The 26,307-nt window shown below is 39.9% G+C and overlaps 1 protein-coding gene across 4 annotated transcripts in view; it reads right to left on the reverse strand.

Annotated features, from left to right (window-relative positions):
• Positions 1-310: 310 nt before the first annotated feature.
• TAF1 (TATA-box binding protein associated factor 1) overlaps positions 311-26,307 on the reverse strand; it is a 37,952-nt gene continuing 11,955 nt past the window's right edge. For 3 of the 4 annotated variants that reach the window (XM_062584394.1, XM_062584392.1, XM_062584396.1), the window contains 26 exons: positions 26,089-26,262; positions 25,900-26,004; positions 24,349-24,549; positions 23,558-23,699; positions 22,629-22,759; positions 21,796-21,876; positions 21,278-21,427; positions 20,998-21,117; positions 20,651-20,826; positions 19,696-19,937; positions 17,297-17,510; positions 15,459-15,624; positions 15,083-15,294; positions 14,725-14,833; positions 14,421-14,519; positions 12,945-13,122; positions 11,380-11,447; positions 10,865-10,987; positions 9,100-9,192; positions 8,940-9,024; positions 8,361-8,428; positions 8,165-8,281; positions 3,810-3,908; positions 3,373-3,523; positions 2,378-2,555; positions 311-1,237 (listed from right to left, as the gene is read on the reverse strand). In XM_062584394.1, coding sequence (XP_062440378.1) covers positions 1,021-1,237; positions 2,378-2,555; positions 3,373-3,523; positions 3,810-3,908; positions 8,165-8,281; positions 8,361-8,428; positions 8,940-9,024; positions 9,100-9,192; positions 10,865-10,987; positions 11,380-11,447; positions 12,945-13,122; positions 14,421-14,519; positions 14,725-14,833; positions 15,083-15,294; positions 15,459-15,624; positions 17,297-17,510; positions 19,696-19,937; positions 20,651-20,826; positions 20,998-21,117; positions 21,278-21,427; positions 21,796-21,876; positions 22,629-22,759; positions 23,558-23,699; positions 24,349-24,549; positions 25,900-26,004; positions 26,089-26,262 — 3,699 coding nt within the window. In that variant the 3' untranslated portion in view covers positions 311-1,020. The remainder of the gene's footprint in view (positions 1,238-2,377; positions 2,556-3,372; positions 3,524-3,809; positions 3,909-8,164; positions 8,282-8,360; positions 8,429-8,939; positions 9,025-9,099; positions 9,193-10,864; positions 10,988-11,379; positions 11,448-12,944; positions 13,123-14,420; positions 14,520-14,724; positions 14,834-15,082; positions 15,295-15,458; positions 15,625-17,296; positions 17,511-19,695; positions 19,938-20,650; positions 20,827-20,997; positions 21,118-21,277; positions 21,428-21,795; positions 21,877-22,628; positions 22,760-23,557; positions 23,700-24,348; positions 24,550-25,899; positions 26,005-26,088; positions 26,263-26,307) is intronic. The other variant, XM_062584393.1, reaches the window with a different exon arrangement.

Genomic DNA, 26,307 nt, shown 5'->3' on the forward strand with positions numbered 1-26,307 from the left:
AGTCAGAAAGACTTTTTATCACTTCGGGTATCCTTCCGCGAGAAGCCATTGCGACAAACGGGAAGGAAAGGCGCATGCGCGCCCGCCCTGCCCTCGCGCTGCTCTGCCCCCACATGGAGCGCGCGGGGCCTGCCGGGAGGCCCGGGGAGGGGGTCGCCGTTGGGGGCAGCCGCTGCCGTCCGCGCGCCGCGGCTCCGGGCCTCCCTCCTTTGGCCTCAGCCCAAGGTACCCCGAGAACGGTACCCCGAGAGCGGGGTGCCCCACAGACATACAAACACAGCAGGGCCAGGGCGCCAGCAGGCAGAGGCGCTGCTCTTTAAACCATCTCGAGTTTTATTTACAGTTAACCAGCAAGTACAGTACAAAGCTCAGGCGGCTCTGTGCCTTCTTCTCACTTGACTGAAAATAAGGAATTCTCACAGCCATAGATAATGACTATTTTTAGAACACAAGCAGCCTGACTCAAATTAGCACATTTTCATTTCTGAGAGCAATTGCAACTTACAAAAAGTAAAAAACACAGCTGTTCACCAAAACACTCGAGGCAGTTAAGTAGTTACTAGAGAATGCATTTCATATTGTATTCCCAGGTAACTCGTTTCATAAAGGGAAAAGTTCTTACTTTACAATTGTTCATCAAAAGAACAGCAGACATTTTATTCTGAGCAACCGTGTTTTCCTGGCATACATGCATGAATCCAGGCTACGATTCCTGAGAAATTATTTTACATCTATAAAAATAAAATGAACAAACCACCATAGGTCTCTTTAGCTAGATTCTGGAACTAGAGAAAAATTGCACCAGCCCAGTACTTCAGCTGGGTAGGCTTCTCTACAGCTTATTTTTCAACATTGACTCAGTCACATAACAAGTTTTAGAACGGATAATATGAAACAGCTTTTTTTATAGTAATTTTTAACACAGACTGCACTGTGTTGATTCTTATACCAAACTGGGACAACAGTAATTCATGAGCCACAATAACTGCCATCTCAGGGAAAGGGAATGTCCTAAGAAGTCTATTCATCTGAGTCCAGGTCACTGTCTCCTGCAATGGAATGAAAATCCTCACTGTCTTCCTCATCCTCAGACAGATGGACCTGACTTAGTACGCTTGGCCCACAGCGCTGCTCTTCTTCCTCTTCCTCTTCTTCCGAGATCTCGTACCCCCCAATACTGCTAAAACTAGTATCCCTTGTGTTGGATTTTGGGTCTGGTTCTTCATAGCTGCCATAGCTAGAAAAAAGAATATACTATTATTATATCTGCATTTCAAATCAGTTGTTGGTATCAGAAATTCTACATGTAACATTTTTGCTCCTGTATAAATGAAGGGATTGCGAAACACCTGGAACCATCGGGCAATTCAATTTTATCAGTGATCAGTTTCGTTAACTAAAAAAACAGCTCTCTCAGTGAAACAATTCTCTATGAACATCCTCACCCCATGCTGAAATACGCAGGGCAGACAAAACAATTGGAGTTCCCTGCTTGCTCCAGCACCTTCTGTCTGTCAGCTTTACTGGAGATAGAAAGGCAGACAGCACAGAAGTTGCCACCAAAGCACAGCCCATTCTCCTGTGCTTCTCTAGCCCCTGCTACTGGCTATTGCCACAGTATTCTGCTGGGTGGACCGTTTGCCTGACCCAGCTTCTGGGCAGGTCTTATCTCCATTATGACAGTTCTCCTGTAAAATAATTAATTAGACAAATACCAATAGCAACATTACAGGAGTGAATTCTATTATTAAAAAGCATTAGAAAATCTAATGCTAACACTATACAGAATGGCCAGAGAAAGAAAGGTAGATCAGTATTTTCTCATACCAGTGCACAAAATAAAGCTATTATTGCTGTACTTGCCACTTTCTAAAAACAAACTCCTTCCAAAATACAGAATATGCATATTCTTACTCTTTCCTATTCTTTCGGACTTCAAGTAAGCAATTTTCTTTCAAGGAAGAAAAATACTGCTCTTAAAGAAAAATCCTTGAAGTTAATTAGCTATATTATGTTTTAGCTTCAAACACATTTAATAATTTCTGAGACAACCTGTAAAAAGATTCACTTTCCTTGCCTTCAAAAAATATTACGCACAGGAAGTTATTTAACTTACAAGAACTTACTCTTGACTTTATTTTTTAATTTAACAAAGACTTTTCATTAGTGATGGTCTAACAGCAAAACCAAATTCCTAACAAGAACTTCAAAAGTAAATTGCAATTACAGTTGCAACACTAAAACCAGTAACAGGGTAACAAAAAAAAAGGGGGGGGGACATTCTCAAGCTCTTTATCATAAAGACTTCAGAAATCTCTAACAGAAGGAATTTTGTTCTGAAGAAAATATTTTAAACAACATCCTTAGCTTTAATTACCTGATATTACTGTCCTCCATGACATGAGATGTCTCCCCACCATCTCCTTCATAAGACATCATACTTTCTTCATTGTCCATGCCCATTCGTGTATTCTCTTGAAGAACATGGGGTTGTTTGGGTCTCACTGCACTGGGCTCCACATCTGAATCACTGCCACTCTCGCTCAGTTGGATAGCTGTGCAATAAGCCAACACTTATTCATAAATCAACAGGTTTTTTTCTGTCAGTGACATATATACCATCTTTATTTGTGAAAAGGACACAATATAGATTGTAAGGAATGTATAGGAAGTAGTGTTTCCAAAAATGTAGTAGAAAGGGTCTCTAGAAGATGGTACTGCTTGCTGAGTAGTCATTTATGATATTAGTCAAAAACACTACTTACACTACTGAAGTACTTCTACCACCTCTTTTCTTTGTCTATTCAAATCACTTTTTTCCCCTATAATAATTTTCTGAAGCCATCTCTAAATACCACCATATGCTTTCTGCAGGAACACTTCTTTAGCAAAACAGGGAAACAACCTGAAGAGCTTTCAAACTCCTCTTCCAGTTCTTGATAGTAATACTGATCGCAGTTTCCTGTCAACAACATTTTGTGCTTTTGGTAATCTCTGCCCAATCCTCTCTGCACACCAAATCATAGTTCCAAGTCTTCTCTGACCATTTGCAGTTTCACTTTCTGAAACAACCAGTCAGATCTTGTCTTAACTCCGCTTTCTTCTTTGCCCATGCTTACATATAGCGCTCCTATTCTACTTTGTCTTCATTTCCATTTATGTTCCTCCATTTTTTTCATCTTGCCCTTTTGGTCTCTTCTTCTTCATGACTGCTAGACTATTTGGCCTATGTATTCCAATTATTACTTGATTAATTGTTAATTATATTCCAATAGTCCCCAGTCATGTTTTTGTGATGGAAGGACAAGACGACTGCAGGGTTTTGAACAACCAGTTCCTATTAAACCTTGTTATATAAAAAGGGAAACCTACATGAGAAAGGATTATCTCCTTCTTCATCACTTCCATCATCATCATCCTCTCCATCTGACATGAGCAAATCTTCATAGAGGACACTGGCCTGGGGCTGCTGGGCTGATCCTTCTTCTTCATCAGCAAGGTCACCATCTGCATCTTCAACTTCCTATGTCATTCAAAACAGGAATCATCAAGATCAGACATTGTATAAACTACTGCCATTTCCAGCATATGCCTGTTTTTTGTCTCACAGTTCAGTTTGACACATTCTTTAATTTGTTTTGTAATGCTGACATTTTAAAACTACATTTAATTATCTAACTACTACTGTGAATACTGCTGCCATTCAGGGTGCTAGACACAGCACACATCCCTTATACTATGGAGACTTCTACCGCAAGGATGCAAGTCAACATGTGGACTGTGGATGGGATTTCTGTAAATATACTCACTGGGGCTGGAGTCTTAGGTTTCCCATCATCATCCTCATCAAACCCTTCAATATCTACGTCAGAGTCTTCCTCGCCCAGCCTACCTCGCCCCTGGCGCATCTGAATGGGAACACAAATAGCAACACCATTGAGGAAGGCACTAATGGACATAAGCCAAAAGGTATGACTGACATCCAGACCACAATGATGGGTTGGGAGAAGAATGGGTGGGATAGGGGGAAGGGCAAGCCACTCTCAGAGCAAGGATCCCTTCTCCCTTTATTCCAAGATCAAAGGGCACACAGTCTCCATTCACCTTTTTCCTGATGTGCTCATCTGTGGAAAGGAAATCTCCAGCCTTAAAGCACTCAAGTTCTTTGTTTACCTAGCTATTTCTGGAATAGACCACTAGATCTTAAAAAGTGCTTATTTTCACACGGTATTTTCAAAGCCGTCAGCAGCTTCCAAGAAATCTTTCCCTGTCCTTCTCTCCCGTTCTTCCCCCAGTCATCATGAGTACAAGGTAGCAAGGACATGCAGATTCTGATCCAAGGACTATAAATTCTAAGCCTACAGAAGACTTCAAGCCTTCCATTCTCAAAGCCACGAACCACAGCAATCTAGACAGAACCATTCATATTCAAACTCTGCTGGTCTGGATTGCTCAGAGTAGCTCTCATTAGTCTTTCTGGTACCAGCTTCAATCTTGGGGCTCTTCTCACCTTGTTTCCTCTCCTAGTCATTTACTTTTATGTTCACGTTACCTTATTAACTTCTGCTGTGCCTTCTTGTCCAACCAACTTTTTTTTTTTTTTTAACATAGAACAAAGACTAAGAAAAAAAAATACGGGTTATTGTAACCAATTCACTTATAGTGATATAACACCTTTAACTTGTCTTTTTCTTTCTTTCTTTCACAGCTACAAGGTATCACAATGCCAACCATCTCTTCCTAGGAGTCTGTATAGTTTCTAATGAAAACTGAAAACAACTATAATAAACTATGATCCTTCAAACCTTTAGAATATACTTCACCATTACCCTATTCAGAATCAATGAGGAATTGCATATCAAAACTCTGATGCATGAGTCACCAGGTTGCTACTCCCAGAAATAGTGAAGCAAACAAACATCTGGCCTTAGGCATATTCTCTTGCAGCTTTTGATCCTTAGGAATCAGAGTGGTAGATTTCGCAAGCATCCAAACTCCCAGCACTCTTTAAATATGTCTTTTTTCCACTAGAGCAGTCAAAATGAAGGAAAACACATAACTTTTAAAATGAGTTCCCTTTCTCTGCTTGAGAAACCTCCTGTTGTTTGTCACCTGTTTCTTACAAAGTGATTGCCTCCTTTCAGTAATTTGTTTATACAACCCAACTCTGCAATCACATGAAAAAATGGAGGATTCTGACCTGTGCTCCTCACTTCCCTAGGATAGTGATGGGAGTATTCATAGCAGACAAACTGCTGTCATCTTGATAGACTGAAGCATCATGTGACATACTGAGGTATACTGTTCGTACCACACAAATTGTCTCCTGTTTCCACATATACGTTAGTCACCCAATGTTCTCAGGCACTGAACTGAGACTAAAACAATACCTTGAGAGGCAAGACTCTGGAATTTCAGGACTAAATGCAAAATGCACTTGTTTGGCTCAGTGTTTCTATTATTAAACACTGTTTAATCGAAACAAGCAATTTATTTTTAGGAACAAACATGGTATAAGGCAATGGCTCACAACCTCAGGTCTGAGGTTTGTCAAATAGCAGATTTTAAAATGGAGGGCAGTACTTTCACTCAATGCAATCCTGTAGAGGCCAAAATTGTAAATGGACCCCAAAAGGACTGTGGAGATTTGCAAAAAAATATTTCCCTCTGCAGCTCATAGATGCAATGGTCCAGATACAATGCCATTTTAAGGTGCCTGAGCTCTCAATTGCCAAAAGCAGAGAGGCTTCACCATAAGAAGGATCACTGTATGTTTGCATCAGCTCACTTCTGCCAGAGGACTTGATTACATCGACCTGTGGTTTGACTCACTATGGCCCTTTTTATTTTTTTATAATGTAAGTAGTGTTATAAACACAAATGCTGAAAAACTGCTGCTATCAGAATGGGACACAAACTACTTTACAACATATGAAATAGTAAAATTTCAACTTTCAATCATTTCTGCGTAAATCACTGTCTCATCGTGAATCCCTAAAAGTAGTAAGATAGAGGAAAAGGGGGGGGATTGAATAACGTGCTCTAAAAGTCAGCCTGTAGTTTGCATTCCATTTGATCTCTGTGAAGAGTTAACGAGGAACCACAGATTAGGATTTTGACCAAATGCCCTTATAATACATAGTTTAAGTATCATGCCAATCCTGAAAGTATTAAAGAACAGCAGCAATACTTTTTCAGTTAGGCCAAACAGGCTCCCTAAGAACCTTAGCAGACATGTAAACCATAAACAGTCCTTTACTTGCTGTATTTGTTTTCTATATCTGAGAGTCCAACTCCTGAAGATGCATATGGGGAGAATTATTTTAGTCATCACAACTACATCTGACTAAAAGGATCTAAAGCCAAGAAACCATCAGAGACCTGCAATCTATGACAAGTTTGAGAGTGCAGGAAGTGGGAGTATACCTCCAGCCAAGCAGCACAGTGAAAGGGTTGCCAGATGATGAGTTTAGGGGAGCAGCTTCCTTCAACAAGGACAGAGAAGGCACGCACAACCAACAGGCAGTTCACTCTTCTGACCTCTTTTCCTGACCACCAACTTGGAAAAAATTCAGAACAAGTAATGCTCTTGGGAAAGGAAACCATCAGAGACAGAGAAGGATATTTTTGACACTCTTTCTCTGAGGAATTGGAGTAGTCCTCAATTCCATCTAATCTCATTTTAAATGTGTCAACAGGCCAGTTTCAACAAAAAATCTCCAAAGCCTCCCTTGGCAGCCTGACACCTCCCATCGTTAGGAAAGCCTTTTTCATGATACTCAGTTTCAGTATTTCCAGCCCCTTAACTCCTTATCATTCCTAGCAATTTCCTTCCTGTTTAGCTCCCTAAACATTTTGTTCTTTTTCTAAGGAGGGAGGAACGGTGTTAAAACATTGCCCAATAAAGCGTATGTAGCCTGTTATCCTGATGCCAGCCATGTAATCTCTGTGTAATTATCACCTAAGCAAATTTTAAATTCATTATTCTTCTTAAAAATAATGTTGCAGGTCCTTAAATTGTACCTGAACTTCAAGTCCCTCTTTTCTACTGGATCTTGACTAAAACTAAAGGCAGCTTTCCACATGTAATAACACAAGACTTGCAAAGGAAAAAAAAAATCATTGTTGGTCTAGGAGAAACTACTGCAAACAATGCTTTGTTCAGTTTTCCTACTCCGGATATACAACATTCAGAGTTGGATCGTTCAGCTGTTAGCAGACAGATCTTTCTCAAGGCTTAAGAATTTTGACAGTTTTTCTGAAGAAAAAAAAGACACCTCAGGCATTAGGATGATATAGCCTGAATGAATATCTAATTCATAGGGCAAATTCCAAATCATAGAGCTAATGAGTATTTTCAGTAACATGAATTCAAGTTTTCTTTGATATTGCAAAAGCTATTGTTATTTTTCACTGCCATTCCTACTCAAGGATAAAAATCTTTTTATTGATGTTTTTAAAGAAAAAAATCCCAAGGCAAGAATAAACATGGGGGGGGGGGGGCGCAAAGGAGGGAACAGCATGATTGGCTTATAAAGATTTGCCAATTCTGTGAACATCAAAAACAGACTGTCATTCTACCTTCAATATATACAAAATAACGCACACACAATTGTTTCCTAAAATAGTAAAACCACAAAGAGTCAAAAGTGTTCTTTCCACTAGGAAGCAAAATAGATGGTAGCAGAAAGGAAAAGAATCACATCAAAGAACGTAGAAAAGTCATATTTCACTGACCATACTGGGCAGTTTCTTTGCTCAGTAAGTCTCTTCAAGAATATCCTCACCAAACAGCTCTCCTGGCTTCTTCTCAGCACTGTATTACTGGTGTTTTTCCCCATATTCTCCTTACCTTTTCACTGCTTGCCTTCTGAGGGTTCAGCTGAACCTCACTACCCACATAGCTCATCTTGAGATCAGTTTTGCAAGTGGTCTGGGAAGTGACTTTATTTTATGCATCTCACTCTAAGGCAAAATAACTGCTTCTCCTATTTATCCTTAAGAACAGCTGTCAGCGCACCACAAAACAAGATAGCATACTAAAAGACAAACTGCAGACAGTGAACAGTAGGAACAGTAGTGGAAAGAGGAATAGTAAACGAGGCACCTCTTAGCTCAAACATCCAGCAGATTGAGACTAAAAAAAGAATGCTGGGTCACTTGCCTGTGGAGTGTAGGGACCAGGCGTCATAGGATCAAGACTCTCCAGATCTGCCTCCTCTAGTGCTGCTTCCTTAGCAGTAGAAATGTCTCTCTCAAGTTGAGTCAAGTGTTCATCATACTAAGAACAAAGCAGTTTGTTAAAGTTGCAGAACAAAACTTAAACATGCAAAAACATTACAATAGACATGTCCACATACCTCTGCTAAGGTTTGATAACAGATGTTTACGATTTCCTGGGCTGTTTTTGTATACTGGCTGTCTGGCCCTGCAAAAAGAAACAAATCTCTATGCCTTTGGACATTTACTCAGGGCCAGCTGCTGAGACTAAAGACTGGTTTTGGCTATACAATCCTCAAAACACAATCTGTTAAATCCCACCCCTGGAACTGAGGAGAAACATAAAACAGGATTCACATTCAGCTATCAAAGAGCAACCAGTTTGCATCAACATTAAAAACACAGTTTTGGAGATATGAAAGCTGTTCCCTGTCATTCTCAAGGAAATTCCCAAGCATATGGAACAAATCACTGAAACAGAGATGTGTAGTGAACAGGCAGAAAATCCTCCCCAAATACAATTGTCCCATTCTGCAGAACAAGATTTTGGCATCACATGACAATTAAAACATCAGTGTTTACGCATTTCTTTTCTCAGAAAGGAAAGCGACAATTAAGCTCAGGATTCACACCCTCTGACCCTGACAGCACTGCAGAACAGGTGCACAGATCCTTATTTAAGGATAGAAGAAGGCTGAAGCTTTATTATCACAACCTACCATTGTACTTAATGCTGTTGGCAAGGATGAGGTTAACATCATCTAGAAAAGTCTCTCTGTTCTGGTACTTGTGTTTGGAGATATTCTGGAAGAGATTGTCACCCAGTAAGTAATCAAGTCTGAATGTTTCTCAGGTGACTGCACAATTCAAGCTACACACCTTGCGGATAGTCTCCAGATCCATTGGATTAGCAATCACCTTGTAATAATCAGGAACAAACTTTTTATTAACAGGATGATGAAATGGCCAAGACTGAAGGAAAGAAAACAGACAAGTTTAGAAAGCTTCCACATAGAATTTGTTATAGTTTGAGCTACAAATTTCATAAAGCAATTCTCAAGTACTGCATCCAGTTCTGGGCTCCCTAGTACAAGAGAGACATGGAGCTACTGGAGAGTCCAGCATAGGGCTATGAAGATGCTGGAGCATCTGCCCTATGAGGAACGGCTGCGAGAGCTGGGCCTCTTCAGCCGGGGGAGGAGCAGACTGAGGGGGTTTGTATCAATGTGCATAAGCACCCGAAGGGAGGGTGTTAAGGGGACGGAGACAAACTCTTTTCAGTTGCCCCGTGTGACAGGACAAGAGGCAATGGGCAGAAATTGAGGCACCGGAAGTTCCGCCTGACCGTGAGGGGCAATTTCTTCACTGTGAGAGTGACAGAGCACTGGAACAGGTTGCCCAGAGAGGTGGAGTCTCCTTCTCTGGAGATCTTCAAGGCCCGCCTGGATGCAACCCTGTCTAACATGCTCTAGCTGACCCTGCTGAGCAGGGAGGTTGGACTAGATGATCTCCAGAGGTCCCTTCCAACCTTACTGATTCTATGATTCAGAACAGATTGAGATTCAACAAGTACAGGAAATATTTATTACATGGCATCTTAAATCCAATTACTTAGCTTCAGAAGGGGCACAGAATAAATGATCTGTTGAAATCTGTTTGACAGGAGAAGCATGCAATTCACCTGTTGAAATCTGTTTGACAGGAGGAGCATGCAATTAAAAAAATACTCTATCATGCAGAAGATTTTTCTATTTAACATCACTGTTTCTTCCAAAATATAACTGCAATGTCCATTAAGAACACTCATTGCTTTGTTTAATATAACAAAGAACAAAAACCTAAGTCTGAGCTCACAACAGGGCTATATACACTGATTTAATAGTTCAGCATGGTACAAAGGGGTTGAAAAAAGAACTCTAAAATCTGTTCCTAAACATCAGAAAAGAGAATCTGGTGAAAAAAATGATGGGCTGTCAAACTTTTAAAGGGAACAGGCATTAAGCCCTCTTTCTGATATATAGTCAAACCACTGGAGTCTCTTGCTCCTTACTTCATTCAGACACAATATATTTTATAGATGAGCGGCCCTGAAGCCCTTATGTACATAGTTTTATTAGTTTAGCTTTAGGGCGGTTTTATACTAATGCAAACTAGTACTACACTGACTGAACTTGATCCATTAAAAAAATCAACTTGTGTTCGGTGTGCACCTGTAAACTGCACCTTTGCAGGCTACTTTGAGTTCTACAAAAGCACTATATATAGTGAGTGAACAATATGTTCCATTTCTATGATACATTTTAAAGATATTTTCATTATAGCTGCCCAGCACCCTTAAGAGGGCAAAAATGGGAGGTTGACACCAACATTATCCGTAAGTGAGAACAGCAGAAAAAGGACTGGAAACCAACCTTCACTTACAGACTTTTACTCTAGTGAAAAGGGGTAAATGCAGGAATGTCTGTGGCAGACAGAAAACTACAGCCCAGCACCCCGACACAGCACTCCTCTTTCTACAGTGTAATAACAGCCACAACATACTAAAATTTCCCTCCAATATACGGCCACAGGACTTTTTGCATATCTCCACTAGTAGGAACTAGATTTACACACACATGCAACACATGGTACTCAACCAACGTACATCTGGAACTGCCATCATCTTTTGAGTGACAATGTTATCCAAAATGAAGGAAAAGGCCACTTGGTCATCATCATCCAGGAGAGGATTAATTGCTTTTTCTAACCGAGCCAGTTTATCTTCTTTCTGCAATAAAATTCAGGAACATCAGCACCTGATAATACATTAATAACTGATAATATCAAGTTACTCTAACCTAAGGAGATTCCCATTTTTATGAAGACACTTGCAAATAAGGGGGGATAATAGCCTAGATAAAAGCCTACATACAAGATAAAGTAACTAGCGTAGCAAATAAGCATCTATGTTCTTGAAAGAGAATCCACTGTGAACTGCTTAAAACTGTAAAAGTTCAAATATATCACTTGGGGTAGGGAGGAGGAGTTCCCTTGTTCTTTCCACTCTCTGTCTTTTAAGCTCTACGTTCTGTCTACTCACATGCCCTATCCTCAAATTCCTTAACCACCCTGACCATCCCTCTCTCTCCACTTTGATCAGAACTCATTGACAAGACTTGCCTCTTTTAGCTTTTCATCACACAGGTCCAGCATGGATTGAGATATCTGTGTCAGGGAGTGCTTTGGTCCTGCAAACACACAGCAAGTACAGTGAGGTACCCTGATCATGATGGAAGCTTTTAGAATTCAAAGGGGGGGGGGGGGGGGAAAACACAAACAAAAAAAAAACCCCACAAACAACCCCCCCCCTTCCCCAAACATCAGTGACTATATCCTGATGATATAATACTGGAAAGTATTATCAAGACCGAGTACACAACCACATGAGTTAATCCTTACTCCTAAGCATCACTGGTTAGATTTCTACTACAGTTGAGATTATATTCTCAATGTACACAATTTCTCAAGTTCAGTACAGGTTTTATATGAAAAAATGTTACTTGTAACAAGTATTTGTATTTCTGGTATACATTCTGTTAAGTTTTGGAAACTCTACAGAAAAGTAGTTGCGCCTATGGAAGCCTGGCCTCTAAGCAGTCCAATTGTTCCAAACTTTCACAGGGTAAGTCATGAAATTTCTGTTTCTTTCATTAGAATCAGTCAATGGAACAGGGCTGTCTAGAAAGGAAAGATGAACTTGTAAGGTGAATACTCAGAGAACCATAGCTCTAGAAAATGTCATGATTCCTCAGTTACAGATATGACTACTTGCAACAGAACTATGAAAGAAATTTCTTTAATTAGAATAAAACAGGGACTCCATTGTCATAACAATAAAGGAGGTAGTAAAGGCACAAAACCAATGCTGTCAGGATCACCCAGACTGCTGAACAGTCCAGAGACACTCAATGCAGCTGCGAGATTTTCGTTGTCTAACGTATACCTTTTAGATAAAGACTTTTGTTATCAGCAGCCAGAATACAGTTGACCCATATCTGCTCAATGAATCAGCACTTTTCCCTAGCAGCTGCATGCTGTGCTGCAGAATCTATGCTTTTAGTTTTTTAAACTAGCTTTCTGACTTTCCTATTTAGGGGAAAATTTATTGCAACTAAGAAGAAAAAAGTGCAAAATTATTACAGTTAACTCTACTCAAAGCTGCATGCTCCAGGGCAGTGGCTCCAAAAGGTGTGTATCATTCCTATTTATATTGAAAGATTCATTCACCAAATCATAATACTGAGAAACCAAGTTCACAAGCATCTCCCCACTGATCCACATCTGAAAGAAGAAATGAAGGACAGTCTACTGAAAGTAATGTTTTACTTACCTTCACCTATATTAGGAGATGTGCAGCTCTTTGCTTCAGCATAGAGTTTGACTTAATATATGCACCAATTTCTCCAGTAACTGATACATCTATAACTGAGCTTTAGTTACTACACCACAGCCACCATTTAGATATAGTTACATGTCAGCTTCACTTCTTTCTTATTTATGAATTAGCTCATTAACATTTATACAATCTTTCAGGTATATCCAGAAAAATATTTATTTATTGTTGCCACCTAACAGTTAACTTACACTGCTTTTCTGTTGTTTTATTATTTCTAAAAGAAAAAGATTCACCTCTCACACAGCACATTAACAGAAACACAGACTTTCTTCCTTTGTTAATGACTTACCGTTGTAAGTCGCACTGTTCTTAACAATCAGCTCCAGATGTTCTCGGAACTCTTCCCGGGATGGGTATTGCCGCTTACGAACATTTTCACGCAGGGTCTGTAAATCCATTGGCCGAGTAATAATCTTGTAATAATCCTTGACAACTTTTGGATTTACGGGTGTATGGAAGGGATATGTCTGAGAAAAAGGAAAAAATAAATATATTTATTAACATGAATTGTTGATCTCAATTTAACCTCTACAGTTGAATGGACACTAACATACAAAGCCTTTACACCATCAGCTCCCTAAGCACCAAGGAAAGCACGATAAGCATCAGCCCCATGATGGTTTTTGTTTTCTTTTACAAGACGTTCTTTGATATCATTACAGAAAAGAAGAATCCTGCAAAGGATTCTTAAATAGAATTTTTAAATATATAGCACAGAATTTAAGCAATTTAACTTTAAAATTCTCATTTCAACTCAAATCTTATCATTTCAACTCAAATCTTAGCTTTAAGTTCTTGCTTTTGCAATCTTTGATGAGTCAATTGTGCCGTGCAACTTTTGCTGGTTTTGTTGGGAGAAGGAAAAAAAAAAATCAACTCCAGATTTTGAGTATGTATCCACACAGGATTAGTCAATATTATTTTCTAATCAGACATTCTGAGCTGAAATAATTTACGATGTGGTACACACCAAGTGGAATAAGGTGATCCTCTAATAAACAGCCATAAAGATGTGCTGTCATCTCAGCAATTTGTCCTCACAATGTTCCCTACCTTAATGTGAATAAAGATTCATGTGTAGGCAAGCCTTATTGTTTTATTAAAAAACAAAATTTTCTTGCCCTTGTAAATGAAAAAGTAATTCCTTTACTGTGAAGCAAATGTAGACCCATGCACTGACATCAGGAAGTCAGTAGCTCTTCTGCAGATGGAAGATTACAATATGAATTGCATTTATCAACAAGATTTAACAAACATGCTTAACCGGAGCACTGTAAATCAACATTAAGAACAATTCTTCTGTCAATTGCCTTTGTGGTAGCAAAATCATGTACTTCATGATAGCAGACAGCAATCTGAAAAACACAGCCTTTAAGGAAAAGATATTTCCCAAATCTATCCAAAAGACACAGGGGAAAAGCAAAGCAAATACAAGATGTCTTCTGTGCTAAAAAGCCACAATTGCTCTCCCAAAACACAAAAGCCTTAAGTTAGCACACAACCTAGACAACCTGCATGATTCAGTTTAAAATCAAACACTACCTGCAGTACAACAAAACAGAAAACTAGGGAAAAAAAAACATCAGGGGATACTGGTATGACTAGACAGCCCACAAAATAAAAGCAGAGTCAGGGAGGAGGAAGGGGTTGTTAGAACACAACTTATCTGAGGGCAGTCTAGCATAATTTCAGATTCTACAGCACACTTCCTACTTCAACCATGTTGCTTAGGTCACAGGTTTTTGGTCTCATAGGCTAAACTTACGTTAGGAAGATCCCTCATATCATTGATGATGCCCTCCAAGATGGACGACAGTGTCACCATAGGGTCTGTTCGCCGTCGGTGAATGGATTTATGAGGACGCTTAAGAAATAAGAGGCAGAAAAATTAAGGTAGTTCCAAAACACAAAATAGTCATCTACAGAAATTCTAGACAACTTAGTTCATTAATTTTATGAGCAGGTGCCTCTGTTGCATGCTGACGAGCACAAATGCTGTAAAGGAACTGGCTACTTGGTACAAACAGAAACAAAGACAATAAAATTAGCTCAGTAACAGCTCGACTCACATTCAGATAATCACAGTGAACAGTTGTCCCTACTCGCCGCTTCTTCTTTGGAGGAAGCTGCTGTTTAGGGAACTTCAGGACCAGTGACTTCCTGCGAACTTCATCTGCACTAAGTAAAAAGAAACAAAAATAACACTCTTCTCCCATCTTCTTTGTGAAGAAGTCCATTTGTCCCTTAGTATTGGCTCTAGTCCCATCTGCCATAATACCAAACAAACAATCTAAATACTGTAGTAACAGCCTGTGTAAACCCTGATCACTTTACTCCTGTGATTACTATATGCATGATGAATAGTCTGCACTCAGTTCTAAATTAGTTTTTCTCACTATCAAGCTGTTCCTCTGCTTCTTCCCTTACCTCTCAATCAGTTGCTTTCCTAGGACAATTTTTGTTCCTTCTACTTTGATGAGTTCTTCATTATCATTGTGAATTACTGTTTTTTCCAGCTCTTCCTCCTGCTCCTCTGTCATGGCAACAGGATTAGAAGGTGGGGCATTTGTTTGGTAATAAAGAGGGCAGAATTTATTAGTCCTCATGTGGCCAATTGCACCACAAGCTCCACATTTTAGCTAGAAAACACGAGAGAGATAACAGATCAGAATTCATACACAGACTACTAGCATAGAGACAGACTATTATAAAATCCCCCTAGTCAGACCTTTCACACAACACAGAACAGAAAACTTCTGATACACGGTATTTGTTAGCATGGTTTATGTACGGATATGCTTACTTTCAAGTCTGGACGCTCTTTCATTTTCTTGGGCTTCTTTTCGGGAGGGCCCTTAAGTTTCTCTTTTTCCTGGTTTCGTTTTAACCTTCGTAACTGTTCCTGGATCCTGCGCCGCTCCTTTCGCATTTCCTCACGGTGTTGTTCATCAAATAGAGCAAACTTTCGTCTGGGAAAAAAAAAAAAAATCTTCCCTTGAATCGATGATTTACCAGGTGCTCCTCCATCAATCTAATTTTCCTTGGACTTGAACCTCCATCACAAAACTCGGGAGGAGCCAGAGAATAAAAGGGCTGGTTGCTATGAACATTTTTCGCATTATTTTTAAGACTCTATTTAAACACATAGCTTTCTAGAATAAAGATATTACAAATAACATTAAGGTTATGAAATAATTTTGTCTATTCAACCTCAATTCAGTCCCTTTACACATTACATTATACAAAATAACTGTATGATCAGACAGAATCTTTTCCCCTCAGAATCATAATCAGTCCACAAAACACGTAATACTCTCTAAATGCACAGCCATTAAATCTCTCCCCAAACAATTACAGTGCCAGGTTTCCATACATAATCATTTCAAACAATTACTTGTCAGAGGGCCTTTCTACAATTCGCACTACTATGATTTCCAAATGCCTCACTAACAAAGCAACATCACATCATTTCATAGGTCTGAGGACTAAAGTCATGAGGACCAATTTAATCATACCTGCCAGTTGTCACTGGGTTTAGATGCCAAAAAATAGGAAACTTAGTACCATTCTGCATAATATTTTGAATTTCATAGATTCAAAGCTCATACTCCAATGACTTCAGGCATAAAACACGAGAATACGCTTTAAATCAGGCTTCCAGTGTTTTAAAGTTAAGACATAGCTAAATGTTGGCAAAGTGAATTGAGTTCCTTCTGCATCCAGACAATTTTAAGTGACTTCAGCCAAAAATGCAACTTCTCAAAGAAAGCTGCTGCAAAAGCCTAATTTTTCTCTCTTGTTCATTCTTCTCTTCATGTGCACCTACCTTCTCTTCATGCACCTATCTCATTCACCAAACATTTTCCATTCATTGGAAGAACACATCTAAAACCCCAAGAGTCAGTCTCCTTCACAAGACAATCCTGCATCACACCCGTAATGAAACAGGACTGTGACTGAAGAGAATTATCCTTTTCTGCATATATCTAATAGTGCTTGACTGTGTGATTGCATTCCGCAGACAGCTTTAAATCTGGCACTTTTTCCATATTTTAGCGTTCAATTTTGCACATTTATTATCTTTCCACATCGTCTGTGGACTATCTCAGAGAGTTTTAATAAAGCACAACGAAAAGATTCCATTCTATGGAAGACTACTGATGCTCTGGCTCACTGGTAACATGAAGGGCTTTAGATGGTAACCAAGGAAAATAATCTGCTATGCACAGAAACCAGGTAGAGACAGCAATATACTGATGGTATAAAATAGAACCAACAGAAGGGAGGCAGAATTTTGCTGGGGCCTTTCAAATTTCTGTAGTCCACAGAGAAACACTTGTATTTTTATCTTAGATTCTATTCTCTATTCTGATAGCCTTCTGTCTTTGGGATATTTAAAACTGAAATCTATTATAGTTTGCTCCAAAGACCACAAGAAATAATCTCTCCTCGCTATACAACAGTCATCAAGCATTTCTATCAGCAGCCACAAAAGTGGCATTTCCAGTTCAGTTATGCCAGACAGCACTTTTCAGCAAATAGTCCCCACAGGGCAAAGGAAACTAACTACCGATGTTTCTTCCTACTGCCAACAGTATGAACCAATCTATGGGCAAATCAAGAAAAACACCTAAGTCTTACATGAACTCTTCATCCTTGGTAGTCCGTATCCTGCAGTAGGCATCAATAACAGAGGGCTTTCGAACCGTCTCACACCTCACGTATTCCTTCCCATCCTCATCTCGAAACGTGCGATAGATTTTGAGGCGGCGGCCAGTGGCAGACGAATTAAGGCTGGTTACAGAGGCTGTGTCATCATCTTTGTGAGAACTTGCTGAAGCTCCAGAAGCTGATGCTACAAGAGAGTTTTATTTATTCTTAATCTCTTGCACGCTGTAGAAACATCGTTTATATACAGGAAGCAGTTCTGGCTTAGAAATTTCCAAGGATGAGAAAACCTAAGGCAAGCTCATTTGTTCAAGCAACTGAACAAACTAATCTCTGGAACCCAGAACACACAGAGAAAGTTAACAAACAGCACAGTGACAGAATCTACCCTGTTTGAGATCTTTTCTTGACAATACAGTGATGTGTGCCAAAATGTTAAAAATAGTTTCAGTGTCTAGTCGTCTTACTTAGCATCTACCCTCCATTACAAAATTCAGCTTACATATTTGCACTAGGTGACTATTCTGGTCAAAAGAAAGAAAGAACAGAAATATTTAAGAGACAGAAGATGATTGGTCATTGATTGAAAGGCAAGGACAAGCACTATTAAGTCTTCCTTGCTTGTCCATGTTCTCTTATCATCATCAATCACTCCATCAATTTTCAAACAAAAGCAGGCTATTAAATTATTCACATTTAAAGGAGTTCACAGAAAGAACTCTGTAACAAAGTCTGAAAATAAAAATTGCCAAATAAAGAAGCCTTTAACTATTTCTTGGTAGGACAGAAATTGCAAATAGATAAGGAATTGCCTACAGAAGATATGGTAAAGTTGTTTTAAACCTAACCTTCAGCTGGAGAGAGATTACAAGTAAACTTCTTCCACAGCTGATCTTATTAAATATGTTACATGATGAATGTTATTTAATACAGTAGGTCTGCACTAATGAAGTCAGGCAACAGTAAAGGTAGGACAGTCACTGTTGCAGAGAAGAGATCCTTTGAGAACATTTCAAGGACTGAAGGAAGGGGAAAATGGTGAGATCAAACAAGAAACATGCACTTCAGCCCAACTAGAATACTGCTACAAACTGGGAGTTGATCAGGAGACAAGAGAGGAGGGAAAACCCTGGATTATGGGAAATGAGGAACTCATCTCTATGGGAGAGCTTCAGAGCTGAGTAAAAATCATTTCTTTACTGGAGAAAAACATTCTATACCATAAAATACCTTTTAAAGAAGTGGCAACATTACATCTGATCATCATTTGGTTACAATACATACAACAAACTCAGCCTCCCACACCCTCAGCTGTCTCAGAAAATGGTCAAGAACATTACAGATCTGTACTCAAACATTTACTCTGTATTGCCTCCAGTGCAGTATTGCATGGATTGTCAGGCCAAAAGCGACAATTACAGTCAACCAGGACCTGCAGTTGCCTAAGTGCAATCTGGAAGCCACTGCAACATGGCCCTGCAGACTATACAGTTACGGTGGTTTTGACTATAAGCCCCAGAGATCTGGGGGAAAACTGAAGGCCAGTAATTGTCCAGTTTTCCAACCGGTAAGCTAGCCTTGTCTTATGTTTAGACTGCACCATCCATAATTTTCTTTGAGGGACTTTGTTCTAAATAACACTGGATATCTTTTCATAATATAACAGTCATCAGGTAATCTTCCACATATACCTCGTTAAAGAGATTTCCAACAGTAACATTGATCCAGATTCAGCAGAGCTCAACCTTGCTAAGACACGTACAACATGTAGCAGTGCTCAGTGTGTCCTCACGCAGACACTCATACAGTTCACTCACAGGCCAAACACTTATACCCACAAATCAGGAACATGTCTAGGACGGAGAGCATTTTAGATACACAAGTCTCCAGGAGATCCAAGTCTGACAGCTGCCCAACTACCCCCTGAAAATACTGCCACAGCACAAAGTGCAACAGACACTGCTGCCTGCATACTGTGCATGTCTGTTTAATATACACAGCTGTGTCCATAACAGATGCAATCAGAGTGCCATGAACTGCTTACTCATTAACACATCTTGAGAAGATTACCCAAAACAAACAAGCAAAAAAGAAAAAAAAAACAGAAAATTGAGCATAAAGCAGCAGTGACTATCTAAAGAAATACCAGAGTATTTATAGTTTGGAAGAGTCAAAGCTGTGAGTAAAGGAGATACTGTAAATGTATTTTCAGTCAGTAATTGCTCAGGGCAAGGAAGAAACCCCAGACAAGCACACATGTGTACATCCTCCCAGTGAGGAATCTGTGCTTTGCTCTGAGAGGCCAGACCAGCACACTTTGCAGCCTGACACGCAGTTCTACATCCCTTCCCAGGCATGTTCTAGTTACTTACACAGCCCTTTTTTGTCTCTCCTGTCCTTTTTGCTCCTATCTTTGTCATTGCCACTGTCTTCTCCCAGAAGCATCCTCTGCAATTCCTTTCGTTCCTGCTCTTCTCTTTCCCGAGACAGCTGAGAACTAGTTTTCTTGTTCTGTAACATATTCTCAATATTCTTCCCCATCTCTTCAAAGTCACTGTCTTCTGCTGAGCTACTATCTGTATCTGTTGACAAAATCTCAGTGGATTCCAGAACTCTGAAACAGAAGGCACCTTGAAAGTCAGTTACTTAAAAAAAATTAGTCCGTCACCTTCCCAGAAATAGAAGGCAAAAACGACACAAAGGTCTGAAAATGTTGCCTATCAGCACTATTAAAAAAGAAAAAAAAGAAAGAAAAAAAAGAAAAGGGGACTAACAGGCATAATATATTCCCTTCTCAGTTTTTCTGTAATTCCCGTGTCCAAAAGATCAACCATCCCAAACCTACGCTCTTCAACAAGTCACTTTCTTCCTCATCAACAGCATTATATTCCCTCCCCATTGCCAGCTCTTGAGCAAGAACAAGGAATAATGCATGAATTCCTCTGGAGCTCCCAAAGGATAGAACATAGGATTGGTAGTTGCTACCCAGGAGAGTTAGGGCAAACTGCTATTCTGGGAAAAAAAAAAGAAAGAGAATAGGGTGGTAAACTACTCATCTGTGGAACATCTCATGCCATCATACATGGTGGGCTACACAACTCTCTCTACCTTTCCTGAAGGTCTGTAACAACAAGGCACTAAAGCTATCCCATTAGTAACTATAAACAGTCAAAGCTCTCTTTCTCAGCAGTGTATTTTGTGGGCCTAACTAGAAGAATCAACATCTATACCACTACAAATCAGAGAGCCCCAGGCATTCACAGATCTGGACTTCTAAGGTGGGGGCAGGGTGGGGTTTAAGGCTGTAAATATCAGATAAGACCTTACTTATTCTGCAAATCAAAGATGCGCTGACACTCCTCTTTGTATCTCTCTTGATGTTCTGCCACAGAAAACCGAGATCCACGTGCAAATTTGCTCATAGGACCTTCTCCTGAACGAGCCTGCTCTGTCGACATTGTACGTACCACATCAATCACTTCCCACCGGGACAGCTTCTTTATCTGAAAAGAAGAAATCAGACTAGAAAGGGCTTTAGAGACTCACAGCTGAGAAAACTGACTGTGAATTTCATCTCCTCCAACAATGCCAGAGCAGAAAAGAATGTCCCTTCCACCAGCTGGCGAACCCATCCACGGAGAGAAGTCTATATTTAGCTCAAGGCTCATGCTCACCTCCTCTTCAGGCACTCCAAATTTACGCAGAAGCTGTTTGGCATTTTTGAGAGAAAGTCGGCGCAGATCAGCATCTGTCCCAGTCACTGTCTTTTTCACTGGTTGCGGCTCCTTATCATCCTGTTCAGAGAAAAACAGAGCCTATGAATATCCTAACTCATTGGTTTTCCTAGGCTCACCTTTCGCTACTTTCCTTGTCTCATACCCCATATTTAACTCCTCTTCTCCTGCCTGACTTCCAGCTATGGCGATGTGTTCAACCCAGCCTTGGGAACAATACCTTTTGCTGAGTTGGTTTATTTGGAATCTTCACATAAGAAAATCCTTCACCACATCCAGTAGGATCAGCTACACCAGTCACTTCTAGAAGGCACTTGCCCTTCATGGCAGCAATGAAGGCTCGTGTGGTGTTCCATGGAGCCGTGCGCACCTATCAGCAGGAACAGAAACATATCCTCACCATCCTGTTCCCACCAAGGAGAATGCCAAGGTTTTTATTTCGGATCCCCCCCAGACTGAAAAGTTTTCAAATGATATAACACAGCAGCTGAAGGAATAAGCAGTGGAATTCACCCTCATTAAAACCCCCAAAGCACTAAATAGCCCAAGGAGAACTAGCATGAAGAGGCAAGAGCACATGTGTAAGGCTGGCAGAAGAGTGCCCAGGAAAGGCAGAAAAACAACTGATTTGCTGAATCCCATTTGAAATTTGTTATTTGATTTTAAAAGGTCTTATTCTTCTCCTGTTAAGTATATTTGTATATAGAAAATTATGTGTGCATGCATGTCAAACAATACCTCATCATCAATCTTCATCTGGAAATCCTCTTCATTCTCTTCTTCTGGTGCAAAAAAAGATTTCTCTCCATAACCTGCATCCTGCAGAAAAATATTAGAAAAAAAATTAGAACCTCAAATCTTGAAAAGAATCACAGAATCAGTAAGGCTGGAAAGGACCTCTGGAGATCCAACACCCCCTTCAGCAGGGTCACCTGGAGCATGTTAGACAGGGTTGCATCCAGGCGGGACTTCAATATCTCCAGAGAAGGAGACTCCACAACCTCTCTGGGCAACCTGTTCCAGTGCTCTGTCACTCTCACAGTGAAGAAATCCCCCCCATGAAAAGCATATTATGAATCTCCTGAGGAGATTTGTCTTGCAGAACAAGCACACTTGTACAGGCAGTTATGTTTGCAAGATTCACTATGCGCCAAGAACTGAACCAGAGGATCACAGCTCTCAAACTGCCTGGTATTTCAACAAGCTCTGTAATCAACTATTGCACACAATTTCAAAAAATAACCAGTTCCTCTCAGAGATCAGCCCTCTCGCACACTGGTCACTTTCTTAAGCTTTTTAGAGCTCCAGGTAGAAACATAAAGATGCTCACGTCTTCCCTTTCCTACCTTTGAGCATGGCTACCTCGATATCTAAATAATATGTGGTAAGAATATAATGGTTCCTTCACTAAGGACTTAACTCCCTTCCTATGCAGCAAAAAAAAATTAGCAAGTTGCTCAGCTGTCAGGGTTCTACTTTTCCTAACTATATAGAAATAGCTTTAGGCAGAAAGTCTTTCCTAGCCTTATCCTTTACAGTAACTTGCTCTGTAGCCTACGAGTGATGTTTACCTTCAGTCGCTGTTCAGCTGCAATCATGCTGTAATAAGCACAGCACTGTTCTGGGGACACCATCGCTCTGATCTCTTCCTCTGTTGGCAATCTGAAATCCGGCTTTAAAACCCACCAATTTGAGTCCATCCCTGAAAAATACATAGATCAAACACTGAGTAGTTTCATACTGATGTTGGATTGCGCCATCATCCTAATTATATTTCAAGACTTGGCATCCTGCTGCAATCCTAGCTAACAGAGTAAGCATGACAAATCTGTGACAATTAAACCACTAAGAGTGCTCAGTGTTTGTGTTCTGCATTTGTCTAAATCAATGCTTCCTAACTCAGCACCATTTGTATCCGTCTTACACACGCATGCCCAGTCAATGCACAAGCTACATTCCAAAAGCATTTAACCCACTTTTCGCTTCCTTCTCTCTTAAATTTTCCCTATAGTTTGCCTAAAGAACTTTGTACTATTGTCTGTTAATTATTCTGCATATGCTAAAATCAGAACTGAGGCTCCCTGAGCACTGCTGGACTCATGAGAATGGGACAGGCTTTTACTGATGTGCATTTGCTTGCAAAAAATAATTTACCCATACACAGAGGGAAGGAAAGCATGAAACCTGATGTAACAGTCATACATCGCTACCATACAAGTCAAAAAAATATTAAAATAAAAATCCATACTGTAGTCATTCTTCACCATCAAGAAGAACAACCGTGTCAAAAAAGAAAGTATACATTTATACATTGGAACAAGAATCTCCCAGATTATATTCAAGTTTTTTAAACATATTGTTTCAAAAATCATTTATCAGTTCAGGAGGAGATGTTGCCTCCTCCTTTGGAGCTCCTCCTGAAACTCCCAAAGTAGCAAAGGATGATCGGTTTGCATGGCTGAGAAGCAATTAGCAACCTCCAAGTGACACCTTGAAATACCTGTGCGTTTGAAATCAGCACAAAGCTTTAGCCGCTTTCGGATGCTACTCTCAGAGTGCGACGGAAATGCCTTCTTGATATCCTCCATGCGAATTCTTCGAGGACGGTCTCTGCTCTTCCAGAAGAGGCGATAAATAAAAACCTAGAAAACAAGAGTAAGTTGTGATATCTGAGGAAAGAATACAACAAATCTGCAAAGACAGTGTAAACAATGGTGTTTCTACAGAGACTAGTCCAGAATTCCTACTTAAAACCATTGCTTCTTATAAATTTACCCAGTAAAGATTTCCAAGCCACATGTCTGCTTTCAGGTTCAGCAGTTTTTGAGAATGAGATGTAGAGAAAAAAATCTTTTTTGAAAATTTGCATATTAACACATTGAAAGTGTTAATGCTTTGGAACAGAAAATTGAACTCTGAGAACGGCAGAGATTTTTCAGCCTAAGAAATGCACCTAAGAAATGCAGTTCTTCCTGACTACATGAAATGGGCCAAGATAAAGCTAAGGTAAAAATCTTCTTCTTCTTTAAGGAGGGAGGGGAACAGAGGTGGGAAGGAAATTGAGAATTATCACTGATTCAAGAATTTAGAGCTGAAAGGGATTTCAAATGGTCATGCAGTACATTTGCAAACTACAAAATATAAATTACACTTTCCCAGTAGACAATCAATTAATTTGGGAAGGGGTGGGAGTGTGTGGAGTAGGAGTGTCTTGCTTGCAGCTGCTGTTACCAAATTTTAGAATCTATGATCTCCATTTGCAAACGCCAGACTGTATCTCTATTCACATACCTGCAGAAAATCTCTGATGTGGGTGTTAGCTCGTTTAGAGTTGGGACCAGGAACTTCGTACAGAGGGCACTCCTGCCCAACTACAAAAATATCCACTAATTCTCGAACATAATAGCCTTGTCGTGTCCGGATAATTAGGAAATCTGTTTCAGGCATCTTATGTAAATAGATAGGGGCCCGGAAAAGGTTGTTTTCAAATGCCTAACAAAAGAAACAAAGAAAAATTTTAAAGTCAGATAGTGACCAAAATTTCTTTAACATATAGACTTTTCAGGAGAGCTTAAAAAAACCTGTCATCAATGGTACACCATCATTTATGTCACAATATGTTGAGATGTGCAGTCAGAACATTCCTTATTTACTTGGAGAATAACCAGAGATGAAGCACAAAAGCATAAGAAAGCCTAGAACAAATGCAGAAAGAGTTTGAAGGGCTCTTTGGACTGACCTTCACAGAATTAATTCAAAAAAGGACAGAAAGAACAGATACACAGGAAAGTGCCACAATCATAGAAACCAACAAGGACACATACCCAGCCTGGGAGTGGGAGAAGGCATAAAAACGAGAACTGGAGACTTTGCTCAGAAACTGAGGTGGTAAGAACTCAACTAGAAAAACACAGTGGCAGATTTGTTCAGGCTTTAAAGGCAAGGAACTTAAAACTGGCACAAAGAGGCACCAGACTGAGCAGAAATTGGTAAAAACATCCTCTGCTGTAAGTTTCTTCCATCTGTAAGGCTTCCGTGAGTCTTACGCATTGCTACTCTCATCCACCCTGCACAGCCTTCCCAAAGGTGTCCCTGTCCTCATTTCAAGGCTTCCAGAAGTCCTGCTTTATCCCTGATCAAGTCCTTTCCAGCTTGAACAATTAGCATTGTCAGTTCTGCTATGAATCTCCAACATCCTTTTTTTTTTTTTTTTTTTTTCCCTGTGGTACAGCATGGACAGAATTATTGCTGCAAAAACAGCAATTAGCATTAACTGGAATGGATTTATTTTTGTATTTATCATGGATTTTGTGACCAGATGGTTTTTACAACATTCTTAATTTCTCCCATCTCAACCAAATGTCTTTCAACACCAGAAAAAACCTGACTAGTAACTGGCATCCAGCAGACCTATCCAATTTTCTCAGAAGAAAATTGAGGTTTTGCTCACCTCACACATCCTGGAGCATGATGCAGCCACACTCTTTGTCCCCTCCAACACCTATTTACTGTGTTCCTCAGCACTGAAGCAGCTCTAGCCTTCTACTAATGAAGTCCTCTTTAACAACAAAATTTCTAACCCCATTACAGTGTAATGATTTACTTCCTGCAATACTACCATTTCCTACAACAATTCTAAAAACAGAGATATTAAAAAAAAAAAAACACTAAAAGCCAAGAACTGCAATATGATCGATAAGCAGAGAGACTTATAACTGGAAATTGAATCTTCTTGTTAAAAGTTGGGCATCATTTACGATACAATAACCAATCAGGGCATGTAACATTTTACCTATTACCCCATGTTCAACTCTTCAATCTTCTTATTCCTGCCTTTCTCACCTGCAGTAACTGGCCTGGATGTAGAGAGCCCAGGAACGGAGAAGTGTGACAATAAACAGTCTCTCCATATTTACAGTCTGGAGCTCCTGGATCTTTGCCAGGTTTCTGCAACGTGCAGTGAAGATACAGTTAACACTCAGTGAGAGGCAGAAGAAAATCACTGTGCAACAGCAGAGCTTACATACTCACCCTTTTGTAGTAATTTTTTATCTTTGTTGCCATGCCAACCTGCATCATTAAAGGGGCATTTTCCTCACTGTATTCAGCAAGGATGAGATCTCCATCCTTGCCTGTTAGGTCCTGTGGTGTGCGCATGAAGAACATTTCTCCGCCCCCAGAAGCCTGACGCTCCTGCTCTCTCATCTGTGCTAGCAAAAAGACAGCATTAGAGAAACGGTACATCAAGCA

Source organism: Rhea pennata, chromosome 11, assembly GCF_028389875.1.
Source record: "Rhea pennata isolate bPtePen1 chromosome 11, bPtePen1.pri, whole genome shotgun sequence".
Lineage (NCBI taxonomy): Eukaryota > Metazoa > Chordata > Aves > Rheiformes > Rheidae > Rhea > Rhea pennata.